This window comes from Aethalodelphis obliquidens, unplaced genomic scaffold (genome assembly GCF_003676395.1).
Source record: "Aethalodelphis obliquidens isolate GAN/ISIS:26980383/991018 unplaced genomic scaffold, ASM367639v1 scaffold7, whole genome shotgun sequence".
NCBI classification, from domain to species: Eukaryota; Metazoa; Chordata; class Mammalia; order Artiodactyla; family Delphinidae; genus Aethalodelphis; species Aethalodelphis obliquidens.
In genome coordinates, this window is record NW_020837951.1 from 20327410 (window position 1) to 20346264 (window position 18855).

The 18855-nt window shown below is 49.5% G+C and overlaps 2 protein-coding genes and 1 long non-coding RNA gene across 6 annotated transcripts; 2 read left to right on the forward strand and 1 right to left on the reverse strand.

The window, feature by feature from the left end:
* Positions 1-14: 14 nt before the first annotated feature.
* Positions 15-2637, forward strand: POLE3 (DNA polymerase epsilon 3, accessory subunit). The gene is made up of 4 exons (XM_027105138.1): positions 15-134; positions 235-320; positions 672-790; positions 1063-2637. The coding sequence occupies exons 1-4, from the start codon at positions 69-71 to the stop codon at positions 1233-1235; spliced, it is 444 nt and encodes a 147-aa protein (XP_026960939.1). The 5' UTR covers positions 15-68; the 3' UTR covers positions 1236-2637.
* Positions 2638-5612: 2975 nt separating this feature from the next.
* LOC113619790 (uncharacterized) lies at positions 5613-10718 on the reverse strand. Its single transcript, XR_003432533.1, has 3 exons — positions 10196-10718; positions 6831-6924; positions 5613-5658 (listed from the first exon to the last, which is right to left on the reverse strand). It is a non-coding gene; the product is annotated as an uncharacterized LOC113619790 (long non-coding RNA).
* On the forward strand, positions 8196-18071 carry ALAD (aminolevulinate dehydratase). Of its 4 annotated transcripts, none has more exons than XM_027105141.1 (12): positions 8196-8324; positions 13495-13681; positions 14639-14689; positions 15159-15255; positions 15626-15761; positions 15869-15952; positions 16052-16140; positions 16362-16417; positions 16505-16592; positions 16681-16767; positions 17141-17270; positions 17919-18071. In XM_027105141.1, the coding sequence occupies exons 2-12, from the start codon at positions 13569-13571 to the stop codon at positions 17975-17977; spliced, it is 990 nt and encodes a 329-aa protein (XP_026960942.1). In that variant the 5' UTR covers positions 8196-8324; positions 13495-13568; the 3' UTR covers positions 17978-18071. The 4 variants fall into 4 exon arrangements, with proteins under 4 accessions (XP_026960942.1, XP_026960944.1, XP_026960941.1 ...); XM_027105143.1 differs by lacking the exon at positions 8196-8324 and adding an exon at positions 12813-12879; XM_027105140.1 differs by lacking the exon at positions 8196-8324 and adding an exon at positions 12836-12983.
* The last annotated feature ends 784 nt before the right edge of the window (positions 18072-18855 follow it).

Below are 18855 nucleotides of genomic sequence, written 5' to 3' on the forward strand. Positions count from 1 at the left end.
GACGCGGGAAGTCCGGACGCTGTAGCTGCCTGAAGAGGAGGTCCGAGGCCTGGGCCCCGGCCGCGGCAATGGCGGAGAGGCCCGAGGACCTAAACCTGCCCAATGCCGTCATCACCAGGATCATCAAGGAGGCGGTGAGCAGCTCCGGCTGGCGGACGGGCCAGGGGCGGACGAGCGGGCAGGGGAAAACAGGTCCTGGACCGGTAGCTTTGCTCACCCGCGCTTTTCTCACAGCTCCCGGACGGTGTCAGCATCTCCAAGGAGGCCCGGAGCGCCATCTCCCGCGCCGCCAGCGTCTTCGTGCTGTACGCCACATCCTGGTGAGGCGGACAGAGCTAGGCAGAGCTTAGCTGGGCATGAGGCGTAAAGAGACCCCACACACACACACACTGGTTCGGAGTTCGTGGCCTGGAGCCCGCAACCCCCAGGAATTATGTTCTACCTCAGTGGAGCGAGGTTCAGAGCCCTCGTCCAGGTCTTGCAATCTCTGAAACAAAATAAGAAAACAGTAACTTTGCTTTAACCCTTTTGTACAGGTAAGGGAGGGACTTACCGTGTCACAAAAATCCGTGCATGCAGGCTTTCTCGTGCCACTTCTGGGTGCTCCTTTTCCCACCCACTCCGTACGCGGCAAGAGGGCATCTGACAGCCCTTAATCTTTCTTCTTTCAGTGCCAACAACTTCGCGATGAAAGGGAAACGCAAGACACTGAATGCCAGCGATGTGCTCTCCGCCATGGAGGAGATGGAGTTTCAGCGGTTCGTGACCCCGTTAAAAGAAGCTCTGGAAGGTAACTACCCTTTCGTTTTCTCATCCAAGTAGATGTTCATCCTGTATGATCTGCTCACCTGGCCCTAAGTCTTTATCAGCTGGGGTGCCTTTAAGTCCGGTAAGCAAAGTATTGGATGCGACTCCGATGGCAGGCATCACCGCATAACTGTTTGTGGTGCTGGGCGGGTTATTTTTCCTTCTGTGCCTCAGCTTTTCCAATTATGCAGTGGAGTTAGCTGCTGCAGTCTGGTTCAGTCTTGCCTCCTAACTCCCTCCCCTTCATCCTTACAGCTTACAGGAGGGAGCAAAAAGGCAAGAAGGAAGCTTCAGAGCAAAAGAAGAAGGACAAAGACAAAAAAACAGATTCAGAAGAGCAAGACAAGAGCAGGGATGAGGACAACGATGAAGATGAGGAGAGGCTGGAGGAAGAAGAACAGAATGAAGAGGAGGAAGTGGACAACTGAGAGGATGGGGAGACGTAGCTCGGAAGGTACCACTCTGAAACGCCGTACACGTTTGTGTGAAGCATTTTCGTGCTGGGCAGAGTAGTCTTAGGCAGAAGATCGAAATAAAAACTGAATTATCATCAGAATTATCATCAAAACCAGCGCTTCCCAGACTCGGAGCATCTGAGTAGCGGAATCCTGTTTTGCTTAATCAGTCTCAAGGTTATGACTTTTTGGCAAGAGAGATTCTGAAGAGCTAATTTAATTGGTCAATTTGATCTCTCTTGTTTACTTACACGTATAGTTAGGCAGTTGTTGATTCCCAATTCCCTCCCCGCCCCCCAAAAAAGTAATAATAACTTCCATGCTGCCGACTGTGTTCCAGATCACAGAGGCAGCCAAGGCTCAGGAAAAATTGGGGTTTGATCATGGTCAGCCTATCTGATTGTACAGGATTTGGCAATACTAGCTTATTTCAGGTGATCAGAATGGCTTAGCTTTAGGAAATTACTATAAGGGTTCAAGAGAACAATGAAATCTTTTCTATTGTTTCCTCACTTGACAGTAACATTAACTGAATTTTGGTTTCTACAGACTCAGTTGGCTTGGACCCCTTCTATATTGCCTATAGGCATGTTACCTGCTTGGGTGGCTATGTTCTCGGCACATAACGCTTTTAAATCAACAGAGTAGAATTAGTCAAGTAAGGTTGCCAGCGTCTTACTCTTGTAAAACAGATGGTTTAGTCTTAAATGCACCTCACTGCCTGCGACTGTACAGCTTCAGGATTTGTTGTCACCTCCTGGAAGGTATAAAATTCCAGGCTTTCTCTTCTTGTAGTCCATCTCCTAGACTTGTGACTTGGCTTTTCATTATTCCAATTCATGACAAGTTCCAGACTTTATTTCTTCTAGGCACAACTTTCTCCCTCTGTGCTTCTCACCTCCTGTCTCTGTTCTGCCTCTCCTCTGCTCCCCATTCCCACTTTCTCTGTCCCTCTTTTTCACACTTCTCCCAATCCAGGAACTTGGATGACCTGCTTAATATCCCGAAGTGTGGTTTCCTCTGATTCCCTAGTTCTAATCTCATGTCTTTTAAAAATGATTTTGTAAACCTCTCTGAACCATAAGGGAAATCTGATGGTGCTCAGGAATCTAATTCCTCCCCTAAGCCATCCCCTTTAACTGCTTCTGAAGTATCTCTGTTGACCTTTCCTAGTTTTCTTCTCTTTCCATTTGGTGCTTCGAGCACTTTTTTGTTCGTCTCTAAGTTGAGTGCTTGGAGGTTGAAAGGTAGTGAAATGTAGTGTGACACTGTTAATTTGTTAAATGAATACAGTGGAAAGTTTGTTGATAAATGAGTGAAGAATATTGAGAAAATTATAATGCTTTGTATAAATAAAAATTCTTGTTAAAAGTGATGACTCCTCTTTAATCCTTCTTGTTTGTAAGTTTGCTTTTGGGGAGGACCACTGATCATGCTCTGTACAGTTCTTGGGGTGTGGACTGAGCCAGACCCTTATAAATATGGGATCCTGCGTCACCTTGGATGACCAGCAGATGCTGCTCATTAACAAGTAGGGGCGCTGCTGCTCTTCAACCACAGTGAGAGCTTCCCATGGCTCTGCTGGTCATATACATGGTAGATGCTCAACAACTCCAAACATTTATTGAGTCCCTGCTGTGTTCCTGGCACTGTTTTAAATGCTTTCAAGTATTAACTCTTAAATCCTATGAAGGAACACCACTGATATCTCCATGATTTCAGCTATGACACTGTATTACCTCTAGATTACGTAACTGTTTCAAATCATAATTCACGGATAGATACACAAGCCCAACGCTCATTAGGTCCAGTGGCTTTTTCCTTCTCCACAGCAGAAACATCGCTTCTTTTTTTTTTCCTGTCTCTCACATTTGTATTTGTATGAAAGACAAAGCTATTCAATATATTTCTTATTTCTCCCTTGAAATTTATATCGATGCTATTTCTACAAGTTCGTTACAATGTCACAGTATATGTCTCTGGGAAAACAGCATACGCTGAGTCCTTCATAGTTGGTTATTGTACAAATGATTTTTTTTTTAAATACACTGAACTTCAGTTTTTTCATCTCTAAATTGGCAGTATTAATACCTACCTTAAAAGGAGAATTTTGAAAGATAACAGAAGACTTTTAGCACAGTGGCATGTACACAGCAAGGCCTTGTTTTTATTTTTGTTTTTCTCTTCCATACATATTTTCATTTCCCTTTGAATTAACAGAGCAGCTTCAGAATAGGAAAGAAATCATTTTTATAATCTTGTCGAAGATAATCTGTTTTCTTTCATAATAGTAGCCTAAGGAGAATGTAAAGTCTGGATACATACACAGCATAACATTTGTACTCTGTGTGATAAAGACTAATCTTTGTGGCTTCTACTAGACATAGGCACTGTTACCAAGTATTTGATTGCTTTTGGAGCAGAAGAATATTATTTAAGGATTACCAAAATAGTTCAAGTTTAACTTCAGTTTGCTCATTCTATATTAATATATTCATTTCTAATTGTGTAATTTTTTTAATTTACGTAATATTGATTTATAACATAGGTTTCTTGTGTACAACATTCTGTTTCTACTTCTGTATATTCTACAACATGCTACCCACCAAAATTTTATTTTCCATTCATCACCATACTGTTGATTCCCTTTACCCATTTTTCCCTCCTCCTTGCCCCTCCCCCTCTGGTAACTGCTGCTCAGTTCTCTGTAGGTTTGGTTTGGTTTGTTAATTTATTTGGGGTTTTGTTTTAGTTTTTTATGTTGCACATAGGAGTGAAATCATACGGTATTCTCCACAGGACTTATTTCACTTAGCATAATAATCTCAAGGTCCATTCATGTTGTCACAAATGGCAGGGTTTCATCTTTTTTTATGGCTGAATAGTATTCCATTGTATATATACACCACATCTTCATTATCCATTCGTTGGTGGGCACTTAGGTTGTTTCCATATCTTGGCTATTGTAAAGAATGCTGTGCCACGATGAACATAGGGGCGTATATCTAGAAATATATTGGGTTTTTTTTTTGGCCGTGCTGCACAGCATGTGGGATCTCAGTTGAACCTGAGCCCCCTTCAGTGGTAGCATGGAGTCTTAACCACTGGACGACTAGGGAAGTCCCTAGAAATATGTCGTTTCTTTTTTTTTTTTTAACATGTCGTTTCTTAATTCCCAGGAGCACCACTCAGCCAAGCCCTCAAGTCCCATCTGGACTTCTATGGCTTCCTTTGAGCTCAGTTTCCTGCCTCATCTCTGCTTCCCTTAGCTTCCTCTGTGTACTGCTTGCCAAGTGGATCTTCCTGGAACATTGCTATGTTGCAGTCCCTCACTGCTTTCTGTTAAGTCAAATCCATGCCTAGACCTGTTGTTATTCAAAGCCTGCTTAAGGTGGGCTCACCTGACCTTCTGTAACATGTTTCTACCCCAACATAAGGCTCCAGTCAAGAATGAATCCCCCAAAGAACTCTTCCACACGACCCTAGTTCTTACCAAACTTTGACTACCTAAGAAAAACCATGTTTCCTGCGAGTGGGGACTATAACTTAAAACTATAGAATTCAAGGACTGGGAAGAATCTTTGAGGTCATCCGCCGGTTTTTCCCAACCACACCTCTCTCAATCCTGTAGTGGTATCCGGATTTTGAAGTTTCCTTACTAGGCCAAGGTAATGTTTCTCCTCTGTTTTTAACCACAGCCCTTCATGCTTAGAGATTCTGATTTGGATTTGGAGGGTGGGAGGATTACCATCCTTACCCATGCAAAATTACAAAAAATCTCCTATTTTCACAGATGGGAAATTGAGGCTCATCAGAGAGAAGTGACTTACCGCTAATTTATAAAAGCTGGGATTCCGTTCCAGTGGTCCACTGCCTTGCTTCTATTTTTTTGTTAACTAAACTTTATTTTTGAACAATTTTAGATTTACAGAAAAGTAGCAGAGTATAACCATCACCCAGTTTGCCCTCATGTTAATCTTACATAACCATGGTACATTTGTCAAAGCTAAGAAAAAACCCATATTGAATTTGGTTAACCAATTTCCTTTTTTGATTGAGATAAAATTCACAGAACATAAAATTAACCTTTTCTTTAATAAAGTTATTTATTTATTTTTGGCTGCATTGGGTCTTCGTTGCTGCGTGCAGCCTTTCTCTAGTTGTGGTGAGCGGGGGCTACTATTCGTTGTGGTGCGCGGGCTTCTCATTGTGATGGCTTCCCTTGTTGCGGAGCACGGGCTCTAGGCACGCGGGCTCAGTAGTTGTGGCTCGTAGGCTCTAGAGTGCAGGCTCAGTACTTGTGGTGCATGGGCTTTGTTGGTCCGCGGCATGTGGGATCTTCCCGGACCAGGGTTCGAACCCGTGTCCCCTGCATTGGCAGGCAGATTCTTAACCACTGCACCAATGGGGAAGCCCAAAATTAACCATTTTAAAACGAGCAACTCGGTGGCATTTAGCACATTCACAGCCACCACGTCTATCTAGTTCCAAAACATGTTCATCACCCCAAAATAAAACCTCATACCAATCAAGCAGTTATTCCCCATGCTTCCCTCCCCTTGCCCCTGGCAACCACTAATATCTGGTTCTTTTTATGCTCTTCACAAGCATTTAGCCCAGTGCCATGTACCTACCTGGAAGGCACTCAATAAAGTGGGAGTTTGGGTTTTTTTTTTTTTTACTTTTTACTTAGTAAGTAGAATATACATACTAAAAGGTGCAAATAAGAGTAGAGGTTGATAAATTTTCACCAACTAAAGACATCTATGAAGGAATTCCCTGGCGGTCCAGAGGGTAGGACTCCACACTTTCACTGCCAAGGGCCCGGGTTCAATCCCTGGTTGGGAAACCAAGATACCACAAGCAGCACAGGTACAGCCAAGAAAAAAATTTAATTAATTAATTAATTAAACATAGCCATCAAAGTCACACTGAGATCAATAAACAACATGACCAGCACCCTAAAAAGAACCTTCAGTCTCCCTTCCAGTCACTTCCTATCTCCCCAGTAGTAGTCGCTATCCTGAATTCCAGCACAGGTTAATTTTGCCTGGGTTTGTGCTTCATATAAATGAAATCATACAATATGTTCTCTTGTGTCTGACTCCTTTTGCTCAGCGTTACATTTAAGAGTCATGTCGTTGCATTCACAATACTTTTTATGGATAAGAGTGACAGATTAAGGTAAAATTATATTTTAAAGGGGGGGGGGTGCTAGAAGTGGGAACAGGTCTCTCAGTCAAGAATAAGAGTGACATGGGAAAAATAGATGACACCAAACAGCAACATTCTTAAATTTTCCACCCTGTTTGGGATCTTGGAGGTATCCAATGGTACTAATTATTTTTAGTTATCAATAAACTCAGAGACAGGAGAGGTATTTTGTTGTTGTTTTTGGCCATGCCATGTAGCATGCGGAACTTCCCCGCCCAGGGATTGAACCCACGTCCCCTGCATTGGAAGCATGGAGTCTTAACTACTGGACCACGAGGGAAGTCCAGGAGAGGTGTTATGAAAGACCTGCTGGGCAGGGGACCTAAACTGGGGGAAAAAATAAATAGTAATTACCCCTGTGAGTTGAAGGAATATGGTTCGCAGGCAATGAAGCGAAATCCCAGTGTGGCATGGGGCAAATTAATCTCCTGGCAATTATTTTCCCAGTCTATAAAATGAGGATAGTAACATAGTTGTCACCAAAATTAGGTAAGTGAATGTAAAATGTATGGTACTGTCCCTAACTCTTTAATGCACAAAAAAGCATTACTTTCTTTCCACCACCTTCCTTATTGGAACACAGATCAGAACTCTAGCAGCTGGGAACTAAGCAGTGTCATATTTTCCGAGCATTAAGCCTCTCTGCCTCTTAGACTTGGAGTATAAGGAGGTATAAAACAGGTTTGGGGTACAGATTTTGAGAAATAAAATCTGAGAATAAGTGTAATACAACCCTCTGACATTCTTCACAGTTCAAAGTCGACTTTTCAATAATCCCCCTCTCACTTTCACAAAGGATTTCCTGGGACTTCCCTGGTGGTCCAGCAGTTAATACACTCCCAATGCAGGAGGCCTGGGTTCGATCCCTGGTCACGGGTTCAATCCCTGGTCAGGGAACTAGATCCCACATGCCACAACTAAAGATCCTGCATGCCACGACTAAAGATCCCGCGTGCAGCAACTAAGACCCGGCACAGCCAAATTAATAAATAAGTAAATATTTAGGGGGAAAAAAAGGAATTAATTTGCTAGGGTATTGATCCTGACCCCTATTTCACTCATCTGATGCTACCAGTTCACCCAAGCCCCATAAGCCTCACCAGAGCCCTCCTGCCCCATCTTTCCCCCCCAGACTTTTGGTCAAATCTCTCATTGTACCCATAATAGACAGGTCTGATGCCCCTATCAGACTTGGAGCCTTTCCAAAGTGCCCATGTCTTTCACATCACATCTCCCAAACTATGGTACAGAGTGAGTAAGCCCTGAGAAATTACGCTGGAATAAATTTTCTCTGAAAACTTGGAGGGCAGCCTGGTGCTGAACTCAACAACTTTAAAATGCTCAGTCCGCAAAAATGGACTTAGTTATTGTGTTAGGCACTATGGTGTTGTTTTAATGTCCTTGACATCTAATTACTTTTTCAATAAACAACCAGTGCCAAGTATGCGCTAGGCTGGGAAAAGAGGGGCTATAAAGAACACCTCAGGGCTCTAACCTCGAGGCCGGTTCACACGCAGCACCCTTGCCGCGCCGCTCCTGCGCCCCCAAGTGGGCTCCCCCGGGACTTCCGCAGCTCAGGAGCGAACCTCAGCGTAGGGAGGGGCGGGCCCTTCAGCCTTTCGGCACACCCTATTGGCCAGGCCTGCTGACGTCAGTGGGCGTGGCATCGGCCGGAGCCGTCCTCAGGCCAAGTGCCCGCAGTGGGGATGGCCTGCACGCGGTAGGGGACGGGCTGTGAGAGAGGGAGCTGCTTCCGGGAGAGCCGCCCCGCCCCCACGTGGGCCCTGGGAGACTAGAGCGCGCGGCAGTGCTGGCGGGAGTGGCGTCTCAGATTCCTTAGGGAGGCAGGTGAGTGGGGACTGGACTCGGGGAGATGGCGGACTTGGAGGCAGGGGCTGTGGCATCAAAGTCTTGTGTCCCCAGACCCAGACTCTGCTGTAATCCACAAGCGCTGGCGGTGCAGCCGGGGACGGAGTCACTCTGGGACTCCTATTTAGGCTCTTAGAGGTAGATTGTCCTGCTGCAGCGGGGTTGAGGTCTCTGCGTGGCCGTTGCCCTTGGGGACCCGGGTCTGGGCTCCGAGTCTCCTGGCTGGGGTCCATTCCCTTGGAGACCGCTTGGGTAGTCTCCATCAGTGGAGAGCCCGAGGTGCCTCGCAGGATGGGGGAGGGAGGTGCAAACAATAACAGCTGCTCTGTGCTAGGATTGTACGTAAGTTACATGCATTGGCCCATTCAGTCTTAACAACAGCCCATTGAGGTCTGTTCAAGTCCTTATTTACCAGATGAGGATTCTGAGGTCAGACAGCTGGAAGGTGACAGACACAGGATTTGAACCCACATCTACAGACTCCAAAACCCACACCCGTAACCCTCATGCTGCCATCTGCAGCCAGGTCCGGAGTCACCGTTCTGCCTCTTTCCTCCCTCACCCCCTTCACGCAGAGCTCTCCAGGAGCCCAGCTCCGCTGATAAGCAGCTTTGAAATCTATACTTAAAGTATCAAGGGGTAATGGTGGACATTGAGGACTTCTCTGCTGGAGACCTGGATTCCTCCCCGAGATCTGCCACTGACCCCCTGCAGGATCTTGGACCAATGTCAGCCCAGTATCACCATCATTTCAATAATATAGTCAGCAAGCTTTAAGGAACCTCTTCGTCAGTACGTTCTAGGAATTTGTGGAACTGCCTGATTCTCCTTTTAGCTCCAGAGGAGATTTGGGCTCTTCAAAGCCAAGTCAAGGCCTGGGTCTCCTTCTCTTTAATCCCTGTTCCTAGCACTGGGGCAGGCCCAGGGTAGATATTCAGGAAATGCAGTTTGAATAAACAGGTAGCCAGTTGGCTCCTTTTCAGAACTGCCTGACAGCTGCTGTCCTGGGCCCTTCTGGGGGTTTGGATTTCTCAGCCCTGGCCACCTTCTACCTAGCTGGCCCTCCCCTGCAAGTGGCAGAGCCTGCCATCGCTGGCAGCAGCTCACAACCCTCTGTGCCAAGACCACAGCCTCTGGAATCCTCAGTGGAGCACAACATGAGGGGATCAGGCCCTGCATCTCTTCTCAGCCCCTCCGGGTGGTAGTTCTCAGGGCCCAGCTTAGGTTACTCCCAAGTTGGAGAAGTTACCTTCTAAGGAAGGAGATACTTTCACAATCAATCTGAAATTTTACTTATCCCTCAGTGTTGCCTGTTCCATGAAGCCATCCATCCTTGATTCCCAGAGACACAGGTCCCTCCTATAGCATATAGTCCACCCCTCTACTGTAGCATCTGTATGGTGACTATTTCTCCTTCACCACATAAGCTGCTGGAAGGCAAGGACCCCACCTCAGATATCCTGGGAGACCCTGTGGCCCATCCAGGTTTGAGTGAAAGTTCTCCCTTCTGGGTGTGGTGCAGAGGACACAGCTGTGATCCACTCCAGGAGGTCTTGTCAGCCCACTTCTACTCCTAATGATAGTAAAAGTAGCTGCCTATTTACTGAGCAGCTACTGTGCCAGACATGTACCTCTTCACTATCTCTGATCTTCTCTGCAGCTTTGCAAGTTTGATAGTATCATTCCCATTTCATAGATTACGAAATGAAGATTCTGCAACCTTGCCCAAAGTCATACACAGAGCACAGAGCAGACCTGGGACTGTTTGACCCTGAAACATTACTCTTTCTGCACTGCCTGCTACAGCCTTCCAGTTAAGCTAAGCTGTTCTGCATCCCATGGTGACTCACCCTTGTCTTCAGTGTGGTGTCACAGGATTTAAGCTGTGGCTTACGGGCTCCCTTAATTTGGGAGAAGTGCCCCTTCCAAGTATGTGAAAATCTTCCAGTTTTTCAGGGACTTTTGGCAAAGCAAAACCTCCACCTGGATTTGGCTCTGCAAACAGAGAAGCACCTCTGTTGCTCAGGGGGTGTTGTTCTACTGCACAGTTCTTTGTTTATTGGGGCTCCCCTGGCGGTCCAGTGGTTAAGACTCCACGCTTCCACTGCAGGGGGCACGGGTTCGATCCCTGTTCGGGGAACTAAGGTGACACGTGGCACAGCAAAACAAACAACAACAACAAAAAAAACCAGATGTTTGTTTATTAAGCATGTATGTAACAGAATGACTACCTGTGGGGCAGATGACAGGCCCTTGAGTAGAAGCCAGGAGACCCATGGTCAAGCCCAGCTTTGTACCTGACTCGCTGTGGATGTCAAATAACTCCTGTCTCCTTTCTGCACCCTACTTTCCACAGCAGAATGTAAAAGATTAAACAGGTGATTTTCAACTTTTAAATTTTTTTCAGCACTAATACCCATTTCTCAAATCTCTCTCTGAATCCTAAAATTAAAAAAAAAAAAAACAGATAAAAGTGGAACTGCCCTAGTAAGGCCTCCCCCTCACCACTCTCTAACCCCCATCCCCAAACCCCCAGTCTCCTCCGGGTGAATTGGACTGCAAGGCCCCTAGGCAGCCCTGCCCTTTTGCTTCTGATAAGCAGAAGGCATTCGCTTTCTCAGCCTTCTAAAGTAGATGTGGGTTTGAAGCCAGTGGAATGCAGCTTTGGATTCCAGAAGCTGGGGGCCTGCTGCTATAAAGGTTCTCTGGAAAGTGAGTTAGAGACCCAAAGACCTACCTTCAAAATATGATGTGACTCTAGAATGACATTGAGCAAGTCAGTTAACCTCTCTGAGCCTCCGTCTCCTTATCATTAAAAGTTAGAACAATTCTCTGCAATTAAATGGGATAATATATATGTGTAAAGTACCTAGGGCAGTGCCCAGCACACAACATACACTCAGTATATTTTTCTCTGATACCCTCCATCTCTCCAAGGCAGAGATAGTATAGGCAGAGCAACGCCTACTGAATCAAGTGTTTATCAGTAGTATGGGGTATGGTAGGTAAAACCCTGCACTCATTGTCTACAACAAACTCAAATTCTGGCTCAGTCACTAGCTGTGTGGTCTTGGGCAAGTGACTTAACCTCTCTGAGCTGGGCTAATCCTTGGCAGACCTAAGAGCAAAATCTTGCACAAAATGGGCACTCAGGACTTTGTATCTGCTAAATGATTGCTCATATGGGAGTTGGGACATCTTTGGGGAGGCCTGGCTTGCCCCTGGGTCAGATGATGCGGCTGGCCCAGGGGTGTGGTGGTGGAGTGGATCCTGTGCGGCTCCTGATAACCCCAACCCCGCCAAGGAGGAGGATCAGATGAAACAGGCCCCTGAGCTAGTTGGGAGGGAGCCAAGGGTCCTGGGAGGCTGGAGGACAGGGGGAGGGGAAGGCATCATCAGTGTACTGAAGGACCCCCCACCAGGCCCAGAGAGTGTGCAGCTGTGGGTAAGTCCCTGCCCCTCTCTGGGCCTTGAGGTCCCATTCATACAAGGAGAGATTGGTGGCTCTTTGTTTTCCCCCTACTTGGCTGTTAGGCACCTCCAAAAGGAAGCGTCTAAAACGGAGCTCCCCACCTCCTCTCTCTCCAAGCTCACCTCCCCCCGCCCTCTTCCTGCCTGTCCCTGTCTCCGCTGCCCTCCAGGTCAAGCAAGCTAGCGCATCCGCCCCAAGAGACTGCCTCTTGGCCGCCTTAGGATGGCCCCTCCTCCCTACCCCTCTCGCCCCACAGCCTCTGTCCTCCTCTGCTTCTAGTCAGCTCTGCTCAGGATGCAAGAATTATCTTCCTAAAGCCAGGCTCTGAGCAGGCCCCTGCCCCGCCCCCTGCTCAGAAATCTTCCCCGTCCTAGGTCTGGCCGCCCCTCCCCTCCAAACACACATCCTCGATTGCCTCTTCAGTCCTCAGAGCAGTCCACAGCCCGTCCTCCTGGCCCCTTCTTTCCCCTCCGGAGGGAACATTCTCCCCTTTCCCTCTGCCAAGCCGAGCCCACTCATCCTGCAAAACCGAGTTCTAGTCCTGTCTTCTTCCAACAAGCTTCTGACCTCCTAACTCACATTGGAAGTCATGGTTCCTTCATGGTAGGCTCGGCCTCTCCGAGATGCGCTCAGTCAGCCCGATCCCCTGGGACTGCGGTGCCAACTGGATGAGAATCATGTGTGCGAGTGCCTAGCATGGCCTGGCACATAGTAGGTGCTCAAGAAACAAACGTTAATGCCCCAGCTTCCGTCTTACACCCCTTATTTGGCATTTAGGGCATATTGTCTTGTACTTCATGTGGGTAAATGTATTTACTGTGTGGCAGAGTGCTGTGCAGGAGGCAAACATGAACTAAGTGTGGACCCTGCCCTGCAGAAGCTCCGCCTACTGGGACGAGATAAGATAAGGCCACAGAGAACTGGTATATAAGAGAGACTGTGATCTGGGCAAGAAGAGATGCTGCAAGGGCGGGGGGAAGGAGGGGCCGCCTGGTGAACAACCTGGTAGGACTTGGGGATGGGCAAGTTGTGGAAAGAGCACCAGCCCCCTAGGGAAAGAGGGTGAGCGGAACGCAGCCAAGTGTGCTTGGGGAGCGGCAGGAGGCTCTCGGGCTGGAAAAGCAGCCTCCATGGCCACTCCACAGGCATGTCTGTCTGTCGGCACGGTGAGATTTAATCCTCTTAGTGTGTGTCCCTGTACCAAGGGGTTAACAGTTTTCCCCTAGAGGTAGAATTACAGGAAATTTTTCTCTTTTTGCTTATCTGTACTTTTCTAAAATTTCTGCCATGGCCATGGACATTGTTCATGGAATAGGCAAAGTTTAAGTGGTGGCTAGATCAGGGCTTCTCATAGTAATGTCCAGTCCATCCTAGACTGATTCTTTGATAAAATGCAATGAAAATGAATTAATAGAGACATGTTGTTTTAAAAAAAGAGACCAAATAAAATACAAACCCAGATTTTATATTATTAGATTCAACTTGCTCTGGAAGTTTCTGAAGTTTCATGAAAGTGCCTGTTTATCTTGGTGCACACCGGCAGGGATTGGTGAACCCCACTAGGAGTAGCACTGGGGTAGAGAGCAGGGGAAGCAGGAATCTGGAAAACTCTGCGGGTATGTGACCACCTCCCGGTGCCAGGGACCACGTCTCATGCGCCTCTCGTCGCCCTCACAGAGCTGAGCACGAGACAGACCCCCAAGAGCCCTCAGTTCCAGCCACCCGGCTGCCCTCTGTCCCCCCTGCCCACCATGCAGCCCCAGTCAGTTCTGCACAGCGGCTACTTCCACCCACTACTTCGGACCTGGCAGGCAACCACCACCAGCCTCAGTGCCTCCAGCCTCATCTACCCCATCTTTGTCACGTGAGTCCGCAAATGAGCCAGGTCTCTGATCGGCAGGGGGTGGGTTGAGTGTGTGTGCATGCACGTGAACAGAGCAGGTGTCTGTGTTGCGGGGATAAAGTGGGGCCATCAGCTTGGAGCTCAAGGTATTGGAAGTGGCCTACTGGGTTAAGGACAGCCATTAAGAAAAAAACAAACCTTGAAGAGAATACAGTCTTCCCATTTGGAAAATAAAAACAACCCTTGCCTTTTTCATCCTGAGTTTTTGCAACAAGACAGAAACCGAGACGATGTTTTGTTGGCTGTAAAGTACTGTGTACATGTCAGAGGTGGCAGTCATGATCAGTCATGATAGCACAGCTGATACGTATTGAGGGCTTACTGTGTCCCAGGTACTAGTATGCTAAGCACCGATGTATATTATCTCATTCCACCCTGACAGTATTCATATGAGAAAAATACGGATATTATCCCTTCGAATGTCATCTCCACGAGGGCAGGGATTTTTGTCTGTTTTGTTCACTGTTGTGTTGCCAGAGCCTAGAACAGTACCTGACACATAATAAGTGCTCAATAAATATTTGTTGAATGAATGAATGAACTGACCCAGGATACAGATGAAGGCCCTGAGGCTCAAAGAGTACCATTTGGCCAAGGTCGCCCAGTCAGTAAGTGGCTGGGATAGCAAGCAAGGACCTTCTGATCTCAGTGTCCAAGTTCTTAACCACTTGACTCCTTCCTAGGAGTACTGTTCTTTGAGTACAGTTGCTTGTTGTCACTGTTATTCTTGTTGTTCCTATTATTATTTCAGGCCCTGGGCTTGGCCAGGCAGGGGAACCAGACACTGGATCCCATCTTCCTCCCACCATCTCCACCTCCATATTCCTTCCGAGTTTCCCAACCATCTCTCCCAGTCACCCCCTCACCACTGGCCCTTCCCACAGCTACCAATCCATAGCCCATCCCCCGCTCTTGCAGGGATGTTCCTGATGACAAACAGCCTATCGCCAGCCTCCCAGGAGTGGCCAGGTAGGAGACGGAGTGGGGAGGGCAGGGTTATGATGGAGGGAGCAATTTCACAGGTGGAGGTGACAGGAAGCAGAAGCAGACCCAGGAGGCAGAAGATCCAGAGAGGCTGACTTCAGCTCAGAAGGACTGTCTCGGGGGGCAGAGTTGTTCCACAACAAAAGAGGCAGCCTCGGTCAGTAATGAGCTACCTGTCACCAGAGGCGCCACAGCAGAGGAACGCTGAACTTCAGATGGGAGGTCAATAACAGAACCTTGAAGGGGCCTTCCACAGCTGAATCCCATAGCTCTGCTACGTGGGGCCTCGGTTTTCCCATCTGTTTGGTGGGTGCATTCCTGCCTCTCCATGTACTGTGAGGCTTGAGCCCTCCTGGTGCCATGTGCACCTTGACTCTTAACAGAGGTGCAGGCCAGAGGCGTGGGGGGACCGACCCTAGCCTGGGACCTGCCTCACTTCAGCCCCTCCATGCAGGTATGGTGTGAACCGGCTGGAAGAGATGCTGAAGCCCCTGGTGGAGGAGGGCCTGCGCTGTGTCCTAGTCTTCGGCGTCCCCAGCAGAGTTCCCAAGGTGACAGATCAGAGGAGGGGTCAGAGGGAAGGGGAGGGGGAGGCTGCGTGAGGATAAGCTGAGGTTGCACGCTGATCACACCCTCGCTCCAGCCTTGTGCTGGCCCTGGGGCCACCGGTGAACGGACACAGCCACTGCCCTTGAAACAGCAGCCATGTAGGATCAGGAAGCTAAGTAGGGCTGCAGCTCTGAATGGTCAAGTCAGGTTTCCCTCTGCAAAGTGGGAACAGTCCTCCCCGTGCCTCCTCATCCAGGGGCTGTCGTGGTGATACAGGAGAGAGCCAGGGCTGTGCCCTGGTGGCTGGCCACCGTGCCTCCCAAAGGCTTCCTGTGATTTTGTCCTTCCGCTTTGTCCTTCCTCTGTCCCTAGGATGAGCGAGGCTCTGCGGCAGACTCCGAGGACTCCCCAACTATCGAAGCCATCCGTCTGTTGCGCAAGAATTTCCCCAGCCTCCTGGTGGCGTGCGATGTGTGCCTGTGCCCCTACACCTCCCACGGTCACTGCGGTGAGCTTCCCTCCTTCCACCAGCCCTGCTGCCACCAGCACTCCCACTGCGGTGGAGACGGGCCAAAGCCCAGGATGCTCCCCCAAACCCAGCTGTGTGTCCTGCAGGGCTTCTGAGTGAGAATGGGTCGTTCCAAGCTGAGGAGAGCCGCCAGCGGCTGGCAGAGGTGGCGCTGGCCTATGCCAAGGCAGGTGAGTGAGCCACCAGCAGAAATGGGCACCCTGGGTCGGGGAGGTGGCAGGGTGGATAGGAGGGTCCCAGAGTTCTGAAGGCCACCCTCTGCCCTTTAGGATGTCAGGTGGTGGCCCCGTCGGACATGATGGACGGACGTGTGGAAGCCATCAAGGAGGCTCTGATGGCACATGGATTTGGCAACAGGGTAGGGGCAGGGGTGCAGGCAGCACGTGGGGAGGAAGTAAGAGAGCCTGGACCAGACCTGCCCCCGTGTCTGCACCTCGCACAGAGAAAGCAAGGCCCAGAGCTCCAGTGGGACTAGGACACACACCTCTACTTCCGGCCTGGGTCCTTTCTCTCCCTGTCACTTCACCCTGGGACATCTGGAGGGCTGGCTAAGCCGAGACCCCTATTATCTGCCCATAGGTATCAGTGATGAGCTATAGTGCCAAATTCGCTTCCTGTTTCTATGGACCTTTCCGGTGAGTGGGGATGGGCAGGGGTCTGCTGTTGAATCCCTGACCCGTTAACCCAAAGCTGGAGCCCACCCTGGTGTCTCTGATTCCCAGGGACGCAGCTCAGTCGAGCCCAGCTTTTGGAGATCGCCGCTGCTACCAGCTGCCGCCCGGAGCACGAGGCCTGGCCCTCCGCGCGGTGGTGAGTGACCAGAGCACCAGCCCCACCCGGCCTGTCCCCCTGTCACCTCGCCTCCCAGGCACTGCCCACACCGTAACTCATCCCTTAGGACCGGGATGTACGGGAAGGAGCTGACATGCTCATGGTGAAGCCAGGAATGCCCTACCTGGACATCGTGCGGGAGGTAAAGAACAAGGTGAGCACGGGGCAGAGGCCAGAGGGGGCTCGGGGAGATGAGAGTGTGTCCACAGATTCTGGGCCCTTTGATCGAGGGACTGCAGAATCTCGGAGTTGAGCAGTCTTCCCAGGAACAGGAATCCCCAGCAACCCCCCTCCCCCTCCCCCGTCCCTGTCCCCGCCCGGGAACCACTGTGGGCCTCTGCGCCAGGGCTCGCAGGAGCCTTTGAACAGTTCTGCTTTAACAGCTCGAGGATGGGCCAGGCCGGCAGCAGCAGTGACTCAGGGCTTGGGGCTCAAGACGGTCACACATTGAGCAGGGAGGAAGGGATACTCCCAGAGGCATGCCCACCCCCACTTCAACCTGCCTGCCCCCCGCTGCTTCTCCCCAGCACCCTGAGCTCCCTCTCGCCGTGTACCACGTTTCTGGAGAGTTTGCCATGCTGTGGCATGGAGCCCAGGCCGGAGCGTTTGATCTCAAGGCTGCTGTACTGGAGGTCATGACTGCCTTCCGCAGAGCAGGTGAGCAAGCAGGGGTGGGAGTTTTTGACATGTGCCGCAGGGACTGATAGGCACTTTGACCAGATAGGGAAATAAAGTCATGAGACAGCCTGGAGTCTCATGCCTGGAAATGCCAGAGATCTAGACAGGCTGGGGAAAAGACATGAAACCACAGGACAGAATGTGGAACAGTGAAGTATGCAGAGCCCTCTGTTATTTTTTGGTTTTGAGACCTTGGCCAAGCCACTTCTCTAAGTTCAGTGTCCTTGCCTATGAACTAGGGATAAGATAGCTGGTGCGTGGTTGTCAGGAGGATTAAATGAGATGCTACGTGTAATTGGCGTATGCTTATCACTTCATAAATGGGAGCTGGTTTTGTTGGTAAAGCATACGGCGTGGGGAGGGAACTCACAGCTCACCTGTTTCCCCCACTGTGCAGTCTTATACATTGGCAAACTGAGGCCCAGAAGGAGAAAATGCCTTCCCCGAGGTCACACAACGTACAGAGCTAGGACTCACCCGAACTGAACTCAGGCTTAGGTTGTGACACCCGTGGGCTGTGCCTCTTCATGGTAGCCTTCTTCCCACCCCCGGCCCTCATCTCCCAGAAGGTATTCCCCGAGCTGACGCCCTGCCCTCCCCCTGCTTCCCGCTTCTCTCCCAACACAGGTGCCGACGTCATCATCACCTACTACACGCCTCAGCTATTGCAGTGGCTGAAGGAGTGATGGAGAAAACGTGCAAGACCCAAGAACTAGAACTTTTTAACTCCTGAGCCTTGGAGAAGTGAAAACCAAAGTAAACGATGCTTTTGGAACTGTGTGCTCGTGCCCGCTTCCTGCTTACGCGCTGGCAGGCACCCAGAAGCCCTGGGTGTTTCTGCCAGAGTGCCACATCTCCCCACTCACAGCCACATCCTCATGGGCTCTCCTAGGCTTCCCTACCCCTCCCCTGGGTCAACGCTGAGGCTCACCTCTGCCACCCCAGCTCCTTCCTCAGGGGCGGCTTCAGCTTGAAAGCCACCAGGAATCAGGGGCATTGGCTCAGTGGGGCCTGGGAGGAAGGCTTGGAGCATTAAAGGAAAAGGAGGGCAGTTGAATCTTGGACCCTCAGAAGCTCTGGAAAGCTCGAGGCCTCTGGCAGCAGAGCTGGGCACACTGGGACTGAGGCTTAGATTGACACCCTGGGTTTAGAGTTGAGATTTGCTGCGATTCCACTGGAAGGCGATTCCCACACAGGCCAGTGCTTGCCAGGCTGCCTGAGATCTCCTGTTGTTCTCTGAGCCATAACCCCAGAGAAGAATTACTCATTAACGAGCAGAAAAGAATTATTCATTAACAAGCAGGAACACTGCCTAAGGATAGAAATTCGGAAGCAAAGAGAGAGTTCCTGACGGTTGGAGATGCCACCACCAAAAGGGATTTTTATTGAAGAGGTGTTTTTTGAGAAGGTCTGCTTTGTGCCCACACACAATGCTGGGTCCTGGGGGTATAGCAGGACAGACCTCAGCTTGTCTCTTGAGTGGAATCTATACAAGGAGAACAGGGGTGACAGAAAACAACAAGAAAACAGACGAGGCAGTTATACATTGTAATAGTGCTTCTAG

Excerpts from the sequence above, each read along its gene's own strand:
- POLE3 (XM_027105138.1), top strand. The coding sequence starts at position 69 with ATGGCGGAGAGGCCCGAGGACCTAAACCTGCCCAATGCCGTCATCACC. Across the intron at positions 135-234 it reads CCAGGATCATCAAGGAGGCG|CTCCCGGACGGTGTCAGCAT; the intron begins GTGAGCAGCTCC and ends CTTTTCTCACAG. Across the intron at positions 791-1,062 it reads GTTAAAAGAAGCTCTGGAAG|CTTACAGGAGGGAGCAAAAA; the intron begins GTAACTACCCTT and ends TCATCCTTACAG.
- ALAD (XM_027105140.1), top strand. Across the intron at positions 15,953-16,051 it reads GCTGGCCTATGCCAAGGCAG|GATGTCAGGTGGTGGCCCCG; the intron begins GTGAGTGAGCCA and ends TCTGCCCTTTAG. Across the intron at positions 17,271-17,918 it reads GACTGCCTTCCGCAGAGCAG|GTGCCGACGTCATCATCACC; the intron begins GTGAGCAAGCAG and ends CTCCCAACACAG.